This window comes from Portunus trituberculatus, chromosome 9 (genome assembly GCF_017591435.1).
Source record: "Portunus trituberculatus isolate SZX2019 chromosome 9, ASM1759143v1, whole genome shotgun sequence".
Lineage (NCBI taxonomy): Eukaryota > Metazoa > Arthropoda > Malacostraca > Decapoda > Portunidae > Portunus > Portunus trituberculatus.
Genome location: NC_059263.1, coordinates 10,452,950 through 10,462,949, shown reverse-complemented (window position 1 = coordinate 10,462,949; position 10,000 = coordinate 10,452,950). Strand labels below are relative to the sequence as shown.

At 39.3% G+C, this 10,000-nt stretch overlaps 1 protein-coding gene across 2 annotated transcripts in view; it reads left to right on the top strand.

Moving 5' to 3' along the window:
- The window catches only part of LOC123501380 (carbohydrate-responsive element-binding protein-like), an 88,229-nt gene that overhangs the window by 51,548 nt on the left and 26,681 nt on the right, over positions 1-10,000 (top strand). For both annotated transcript variants that reach the window (XM_045250192.1, XM_045250193.1), the window contains 2 exons: positions 88-253; positions 9,874-9,969. In XM_045250192.1, coding sequence (XP_045106127.1) covers positions 88-253; positions 9,874-9,969 — 262 coding nt within the window. The remainder of the gene's footprint in view (positions 1-87; positions 254-9,873; positions 9,970-10,000) is intronic.

Sequence of the window (10,000 nt, the reverse complement as noted above, 5' to 3'; positions counted from 1 at the left end):
CTTTTCCTTTTTCTTTCCTTTTTCCTCTCCTTTCATCTTGGTTCCTAGTTCCCCATTCCAGCACCTCACTCCGTCACTCTCTTTCAGAACCTGTTTGACCTGGATGGCATGGACCTGACCCGTAACAGCTATGGAGTGCCGCTATCCTTCGAGGACGGAGACTTCTCGGAATTCATGGATTTCACGGACGTCCTCTTCTCCTCCCTCATGAGTGCCCCGCAGCCCTTCGCCTTCCCTAACCCTCGTGAGATTGGTGGGTTCCTCTCTTCTTCTTCTTCTTCTTGCTGTTCTTTTTTTTTTTTTTTATCTTCAGTCTCTCATTCTTCTGCGTTATTTATTCATTTTCTTCTTTTTTTTCCTATTTTGAGTTTTCTCTTTAATTTTTGTTTTATTGTTTGTTTCACTTATTCTTACTTCTTTCTTTCTTGTTTTGTAATCTTTGGTTCTTCTTCTTGGTTATTTCTTGTTTCTTCTCTGTTTTGCTTATTCTCTTATTTCATGTTATGCTTGGTTCTTCTTGTTTTATTCCTTCTTTTCTCTTTGGTTTTTTTTTTATTTTGTTTTGCTTATTTTTGCTTCCTTCTTTGTTATCTTTGGCCCTTGTCTCCATTTTCCTCTTGTTTACTCTTCCTTGTTTTGCTTATTCTTGCTCTTTCTTTCTTGTTTTCTTATCTTTGCTGGTCCTTTTTTCCTTGTTTTTTGATATTTTCTCCTTTCCCCATTCTCTTCTTGTTCATCTTTCCATGTTCTCTTCTTCCTCCTCTGTTTCTCGTTTTTCCTTTTCTCTTCTCCTTGTTCCTTCTTTTTTGTTTGTGTATCCTCCATCCTTCCGATATTCTCTTTTTTTGCTCCTTCTCCCCTATTTTGTCAGCCTCACTCCTCCTTTTCTCATTCTCTGTTTGTCTTATCCCTTCTCTTCTTCCTCCATTATCTTTGTTTCTCCTTTTTCCTGTTGTTTTCTTACTTTCTTGTTTGTTTCTCCCTCCCTCCTTTTTTTTCTTCTTCTTTTTGCTTCCCTGTTTTCTTATCCTCACTCCTCCTTTTCTTATTCTTGTATCCTCCTCCTCCCTATTCTCACTCCTCTTCCTGTTCCTCTTATCCCTGCTCCTCTTCCTCAGGCCTCGGTGTTCGTCTTGGCCTGATTAGCAAAGGTATCATTCATACGTGCCTTGAGTGTCCAGGCTGAGGCTTTGTCCCCTACTAAAAGCCTCTTGGCCTGTTCATTCCAGCTTCAGATCAGTGCCTCAGTGTTTCCTTGGTGTGTCTGAGAGAGAATGGTGTTGTTGTTTTTATTCTCTTTGTTACTTTACTTACTTTGTTTTAAGAATTTTTTCCTATTTTTTCTACTATTATTATTATGATTATTACTAATATTGTTATTAATATTATTATTATTATTATTATGTATGGTTATTATCATTATCGTTATGTATTATTAATTTATTATTTTTATCATCAAGTATCTTTATTATTATCATCATTGATATCATTTAGTATTACGTATTGTAATTATTTATTTTTGTTATTATTATTATTATTATTATTATTATTATCATTATTTATTTATTTATTTATTTATTTATTTATTAATACCATTATATTCTTTTCCGTTTCTTCCCGCCTGTCTGTTTTTGAGATTATTTTTAATCTCAATAAGAGTATGTTAGGACACATGTACCTTCGGGTAACTAGTCCTCTTTGTCATGTTAATCGGTGTGTTTGGGCAGTTTTTTTTTTCCTAAATTATTTTTGTACGTTTAATATGACAATCTATTTCGCATCTGCTTTGACAAATCTCATTATCGACTCTCCTCGTATTCATCTTACTTTCCTACTCTACTTTTTGTGTTCCCTACCTCATTTCCCTTTACAAACCTCATTGTTTCCTCTCCTCTTATTACTTTTATATTTTTATTTCTATTAATTTCAGTAGTTTTTTTAATGCAGAAGGAGAAATATTGCTAATTTTTCACTTATTAATCCATCTTAGTCCTTTGAGAGGTGTATAGGTGAAGGGAAACTGTTGTACTGCTGCAGCCTTCCTTGGGTAACTCACTTGCATCAGGGTGGTGTCTTGTGTCGGGATGAAAGGGTGAAGAAGTTACTTTAATCTTGCTGGTTGCTTGGTAATGAATCTGATTTGCATATTAGTATTTGTTCATTCTCTCCTATTATATTGTATTCTGTTCTGTTTGTTTATTTGTGTTGTCATTTATTTATTTGTTTGTTAGCTTTTATTTATTTCATTTTGTTGATTTGTTTAGTTATTTTTTTATTTTGGTGAAAGGGTTCCTGGTCAAGGGCAACAAAACAGAGAGAGAGAGAGAGAGAGAGAGAGAGAGAGAGAGAGAGCGCAATCCCTGAAGACAAGATGGAAAGCACTCAGAAGCAGTCAGTCTAGAGAGGTGTCTTGAAGCTCAGTGGTCTTGATGAGAACTTGGTTGTAGTAAGAGACCCATTGAGACTCCTTGACTCTAACAGCCTTCAGGCAATTTGCTAGTGTTCTCTTGGGGCGCCAAAGCTATTGCTACACAGGTGACAGATGCTTTATGCTGAAATATGTTTCTTAATCTTATGGTTTGCATTGCTGGTGGGGAAAGATGTAGTGGTGGTGGTGATGCCTGACTAGGATGTTCAGAAAGGTCTATGCTGAGTCTGTAAGGGGAGTGATTGAGGGTATTGGAAGGGGAGTGAGTCACTGAGCAGGGTGCAGGGAGTCTGAGGGTGGTGGTGGTGGTGGTGGTGGTGGTGGTGGTGGTGTGCTTGCTTTTAGTACATGAATTGGTCTTTAACACTCTCTTTGTTCATTTCACTTCATTCAAAGCCTGGAGTGATGGGTGTTTGTGACTTGTCTCTGTGCTGCGTGGTGTTGATAGATGAAATAATAGATGAATATGTGCATACCACACCACCAGTAGCTCAGTGAATGAAAGGTTAAAAAGTCACCTTATGAAAGGTTCCAGTTTCTTCTTCATTTTTTGCTATATAAAATTTATTATTGTGATCTCTACCCTCACAAGTATAAAAACCAGGGAAGTGGCACATAACAACTAAAGATTCAGGGCCAAGGGGTTTTTGTGTTGAGTTTCCTGGTCCTGAAGTTCACTGATGTATATCCAGCAAAATTCTTGATTGATTACATTGCACCAGATTATCCAAATAAGATCAGTCTTTTCACTCCATGTGTCATCATGGCTTTGGTAGAAATAAGTCATTATCCTGCACATTACACAAGAAAGGAATGTGTGAACCAATCTCTGAGTGAGAGCAGCAGCTGGTGGTGGCAGTGCTGCTGTGTGTGTGTGTGTGGCTGCAGCTGGCAAGATTAGTGTGGGATGGCTAGTGACACTGAGTATAGAGATGCACTTGAAATAATAACACTCTCTCTCTCTCTCTCTCTCTCTCTCTCTCTCTCTCTCTCTCTCTCTCTCTCTCTCTCTCTCTCTCTCTCTCTCTCTCTCTCTCTCTCTCTCTCTCTCTCTCTCTCTCTCTCTCTCTCTCTCTCTCTCTCTCTCTCTCTCTCTCTCTCTCTCTCTCTCTCTCTCTCTCTCTCTCTCTCTCTCTCTCTCTCTCTCTCTCTCTCTCTAAGATGACCCTTGACCCTTCATCCAACACACCACAAAAGAAGGACACACACTTGCCTCATTCCTCAAGCAGCTGTAATGTCTGGTGTTTTGGAACCTTGTCAAGTTGATGTAAAAGGTTAAGCCGTGAGGGAGAGCAGCCAGGAGCCAGACCCGTGATAGAACACTCCAGGCATGGCTCCCCCAAGGCCTGTATTCTTAAACACTGCACCACCTGATCTCAGTGACTTTTTAGAACACCATACATAGTTGAAGTTACCGGATTCCTCAAGGATGCTTATATGATTCTAGTGGATGGCAATTCCAATATGAGATAGCCCAGACACACACACACACACACACACACACACTTAGCTATTGTATATTACTGCCTATAAATCAAGTTTTTTTTTAGGTCAAATTATAGAAATCAACTGATGTGGCAGATTGACTTATAAACCACAATATACAGTATATCAGTCCCTGATGGAAAGGGAGACTTGTGGACGACTATACTACACCACCAGTTTTAATGATAGACAAGCTGACTAACAACAGAGACAGTCAACTGATAGACAGACTATTTATTAACAAGTGACTTTCAGTTGACAGACAAACTAATGATGGACAACAGAGACAGTCACTATTGAAGCTAAAGAGTCATTAGCTAATGTCACATTCTTCACGACTAGCATCCCAGAAGTCAGTCAGAGAATCACAGTTCATGTACTGGCATTAACAAGAGCAGTGACATCACCACCAACACATCAGGCAGTGACGAAATAGTTGTACCCACCAACACTTGCTGCTCTGATTACTAGTGGCTGGATTGTATCACCACTGGGAAGAATGTCCATAAGAACACATGTCATGTTTTGTGGTGTGTGGATATAATCCTTATGAGAGAATAGTGCAGTGAAAAATGCAGCTAGTCATTGAATGCACAATAATACTTGGACTAGTGTTGGAGATGCAAGGACAAGGAAGAGTGAGGCAGCAAGCACTGTATATTAGGGAAACATGTGCTTAAATATTTAAGATCCAGGAACTAGTGAAGGATAGAGTGAGTTTTTATTGTGACAAGATGATAAATTAACAACCTAACACAACTTACTTAAACCAGTCTAATACAGACTTACCAAAACTAATTAGACCTAACACAACTTAACTTCACACAACCTTATTCAGTCCTATCCAAACCAACTCAACCTAACCTAAACAAACCAAACTCAACTCAGCCCAACCTAACCTAGCCCTACATGACCCAGCATAACTCAGTAATCCTCCCAGTCACTGAGAGGAAGCAATAACATAAAGACACACTGGTGATCATAGCTTTTAAGCTTCTCTATGTCAACACCTCACAAGAATTACCACAACATAGAACCAAATGTAAACTAGTCTAGTTTAACCGAAGCTAACCTAACCCAACATAACCCAAACATGACCCAGTAATCCTCCCAAACACTGTGAGAGGAAGCAATAACATAAAGACACACTGGGAATAATAGCTTTTAAACTTCTGTATGTCAACACCTCCCAAGAACATAATGTAGAACCAAATGCAAACCAGTCAACTTTAACCTAAGCTAACCTAACCCAACATAACCCAAACATGACCCAGTAATCCTCCCAAACACTGTGAGAGAAAACAATAACATAAAAACACACTGGGTATGATAGCTTTTAAACCTATTTATGTCAACGCCTCACAAGAACGTAACATAGAACCAAATACAAACCAGTCTAGTTTAACGTAAGCTCCAAACACTGTGAGATGAAGCAATAACATAAAGACACACTGGGAATGATAGCACTTTTAAACCTCTCTATGTCAACACCTCATAAAGAACACAAAGGAGAAACAAGGACATGACAGGTGGACGGTGGTGGTTGTGTACTCATGAATTTGAATTTTACACCTGAAACATTTTAGTGCTTTATGATCTCACTTTTTAAGGCAATTCATTCACTTGAGAGGGAGGTTTCAAGACATTTATCCCGTTCCTTTGGCTAACTCTCTCAGATCTGCTTGGGGACTGACATCTAAGTGGGCATTCTTGTTTATTTTTTGTTGTTCTTTGCCAGATTTTCCCTCTTATATAAAAACTGGTGACTGGGTGACTGTGATGCTCTATACTGAATTCCAATCCTTTTTCCTTAATTTTTGTCTCTAATTCCTTTTTTGTCTCCTTCTGGCGTCTTCCTAATGGTGTTTCAAACTTGTCTTATCATTGCTTTCAAAATTGCATGCATTCTCTTTACTTTTGATTTTATTTATCTACTTTATTGGTGCTTCTTCTTCTTCTTCTTCTTCTTCTTCTTCTTCCTTCTTCTTCTTCTTCCTTCTTCTTCTTCTTCTTCTTCTTCTTCTTCTTCTTCTTCTTCTTCTTCTTCTTCTTCTTCTTCTTCTTCTTCTTCTTCTTCTTCTTCTTCTTCTTCTTCTTCTTCTTCTTCTTCTTCTTCTTCTTCTTCTTCTTCTTCTTCTTCTTCTTCTTCTTCTTCTTCTTCTTCTCTGTTCAATCTTCTTCAAAACAATATGTATTGTACATTTTATGCCCCTTCTTCTCCTTTTGCTCCTCCTCCTTTTCCTTCTCCTCCTCCTTCTTTTCCTCCTCCTCCTCCTCCTTCTTTTCCTCCTCCTCCTCCTCCTTCTCCTCCTCCTCCTCCTCCTCCTCCTCCTCCTCCTCCTCCTCCTCCTCCTCCTCCTCAGCTGTGTTGTTACATTGAATAAAGCTAAACAATGTAAACTCTTCCTTATCTCTCTACAACAATACAACATATGTCTTGTAAATAATTAACCATCACAAAACTTTCTTCTTTCTTTCACCTCTATTCTGTCCTCCTCTCTCTATTCCAAGACTTCATCGGTATATTGTCACTCATTCATCCCTTTCTCTGCTAAACTCTGGAACTCCTTGCATCTTCTGTATTTCCATCTTCCTGTGACCTGAACTCATTTAAAGGGAAGGTTTCAAGACATTTGTCCCTCTTTCGTGGCTAACTCTTGGACTTGATCGGGGACTGGCATCTAAGTAGGCCTTGTGTTTAGTAATTTTTGTTGCCCTTGGCCAGATTTCCCCTCTTTCATATGAAAAAAGACCTCACTAGATATTCCACCTTAACAGTCCCTCACTGCTTTATTGGTGAAGGAAATGTTGCCGCTGCTTCTCCTCTTGTTACTTGCCTGAACTGTGACTGTCTGTATCTGATTCCTGTGGTGTTAGCATTGTAATGTTGTGTTGGGTGATGGATGGTCTGTGGTGTTGTGTGGGTGTTGGTTTTCACATAGTCAGGTGTGTAGAATTTTGGTTTGGGTTTGGTTAGGTTTGATTAAGTTAGGTTAGTTGGTTGGTTGGTAAAGTTAGGTTGGGTTAGCTTTGTTTTAACCCCTTCAGTGCTTATTATTTGGTGGTTTTATACAGCTTCAGAAACTTAGATGGGGGGATTGAAATAGTGAAGACTGTGACCATTAATCCTCTGACCTCCATAGACCCTTCCTAATGTCAATAAAACGGTCTAATCGTACACAAGACTCAAGGTAGAAATGTCCCAGTACTGAAGGGGTTGAGTTAGCTTTCAATGATTTAGGTTACATTAGGTTGTGTTGGCTTGTTTTGTATGGTTAATTTGTCTTAGGTTAATAATGAATTATACTCTAATATCTTGTTCTGTTTGTTTAGGTTAAATCATGTTAGGTTAGGTTAGTTTTATTGTCTTAGATTGCAATGGATTTGTTGACATTAGCTTGTGTTTACTTGTGCTGTTGAGTTAGGTTTGACTGTTTTGGTTCTTTTAGGTTAGGTTAATTTGCATTAGTTTATTGCATTAAGATAGGTTAGTGTAAGGTAGTGCATCACCCCGTCACGCTGTGTTCACCTTGCAACATAATCAGGGCCTGAGCTTCACTATTCCTGTTCTGCTCATTTTTGTCCAGTTTTTCCTGTAACAGATGCATACTTGCCTCCATTGCCTCTGTTACCTCTTCCTCTCATCCATTCCCTTTACTATCTGTTATGGAAGCTGTGCCTTGTTTTGTCATTCAGTCATCACATCTTCCTTTTTTTTTTCCCTTTTTTCATCTGTTTTATGGCCTTTCAAAAATCCAGCCTCTTCCCTGTACTCTTGGTAATATAATCTTTTATATTTTTCTTTTTCTTTCCAGTCTGTTTATTAACTTGTATGTTGTAATTAGGTCTCTCTCTCTCTCTCTCTCTCTCTCTCTCTCTCTCTCTCTCTCTCTCTCTCTCTCTCTCTCTCTCTCTCTCTCTCTCTCTCTCTCTCTCTCTCTCTCTCTCTCTCTCTCTCTCTCTCTCTCTCTCTCGTGTGTGTGTGTGTGTGTGTGTGTGTAATTCACCACGGTTGTCTGCTGGTCACCCAGCCAGTCTTCCCCATCATGGAGCAAGCTCAGATCTGTGTGTGTGTATTTATATTTACCTAGTTTCTACATCCGTTTTACTGTCCTATTCGTTTACATGTTTATATTCAGGTTTTTTCTACATATATACATTTATTGTGCATATATGTACCTGTGTGTGTGTGAGTGTGTGTTACAGTGGAAACCTTGAGGGAGCTAAAGGGCAGTAGTATCTTAGTGCTGGCAAGAAAAAATACCAAGTGTTTATATGAAAATACCAAAGGTCAGACTAAGGGAGTGAAGAGAAGGACTAGAGCATTTTTTTACTATTACTTCAGGTGAATTTAGATACACAGTCAAGATCAGTAACACGACACTATTCGGAACCCAGTAACACTACACTACTCGGCCAGAATCCAGTAACACTAAACTATACTATGCTACGCTTTTCAGGACCCAGTAACACTACATTACCAAGCAAAGATTCAGTAACACTACACCACTCAGCCAGAACCCAGTAACACTACATTACAAAACCAGAATTTAGTAACGCCACACTACACTATGCTACGCTACACAGTATCCAGTAACACTACGTAACACTACACTACATTACACTACAGTTCCCTACACAACATTACGCTATTGAGCCAGGTCAAGTTAACACCACGCTACATGGAGCAAAGGACTAAGGGCAGGCAAACAATCTAGGTAATTATTTTTGTCCCTTGCATCTCTGTAACTCCCATTCTTTGCAGCTCAGACCTTGTATACTATAGCAAACACAAGTACGTAAACACATATACACATCCCTGTTCTACCTTGACCTATACTTCTGTCATTCTAAAGGTTATTGCAGCTAGGTGACTACATTGGTATACCTGCCTGTCTGTATTTATTTTCTTAAGAGGTTTTGGGGTAAGGCAGGTAAAAGAAAAAAGGTGACAGAAGGGTAATGAAGGAGCCACTTATGTCAGTCCATCTGTCATACCTGTCTCTCTGTTATTGTTGTTTCAGTGTCTCCCTTGTTCTCTTGCTCCTGTTTTTTTTTTTTTTTTATCACCTATCTGTCCATTCATCATACCACTGCTGCCTGTCTTTTTGTTACATTTGTTTGTATCATATCACATTGTCTGTCCATCATGCCTGTCTGTCTGTTTCCATTACAAAAAGACATCTGTAGACTTGTCCATGTGTTTTGCTTGTCTGTTTTTCCATTGCAATAGACAGGTAACCAGATGAATACTGTACATCCATACACATGTAGCTGTCAGATCAACCCCCTCACACACACCTTTTCCCACACCTGACTGTAGCTTATCTGTCTATGTCACACCTGTTAAGCATATCTGTCCTTTTCTCACACCTGTCTTTTTTCCACATTTTTTTTTTTTTTTTTTTTTTTTTTTTTTTTTGTCATTTATCTCAACTCTCACACTTTTCTATCTTTTTATTACACATCTCTCAACTCACAGTATATCTCAACGCAACTGTCTATCCATCACTCTCAGTCATTCATACCTTCCTATGGTGCATTCTGGAAGTCCCTGCCTGCTTTTGTATACCCAACTTCCTATGACTTAACTTATTGGAGATGGAGGTTTCAATACATTTAACTCTCTCTCTCTCTCTCTCTCTCTCTCTCTCTCTCTCTCTCTCTCTCTCTCTCTCTCTCTCTCTCTCTCTCTCTCTCTCTCTCTCTCTCTCTCTCTCTCTCTCTCTCTCTCTCTCTCTCTCTCTCTCTCTCTCTTGCAAGGGGACTGGCAACTAAGTGGGGCTTTTTTTGTGTGTTGTCCTTGGCTGGTTTTCCCTTTACATAAAAGAAAAAAAAACATGTCTATCTATAACTCCAGCATGAGGGATATGGGGCAAGGCAGCTCATACTCCCACACAACCATTCAACCACCCTCCTTACCACCTGGCTTTGTGTGACACCTTTCCTTGCCTTTCCAGCACGAGGGACAGGCAACTCTGACTTCATCCAGCCAGGCCTGATCCAGCTGCAGCCCAACCTAGATGACTTCATGGACATTGTGGAGCCTCTGCAGGGTAAGTTGTCTTCATTGGTCATTACTCCTGA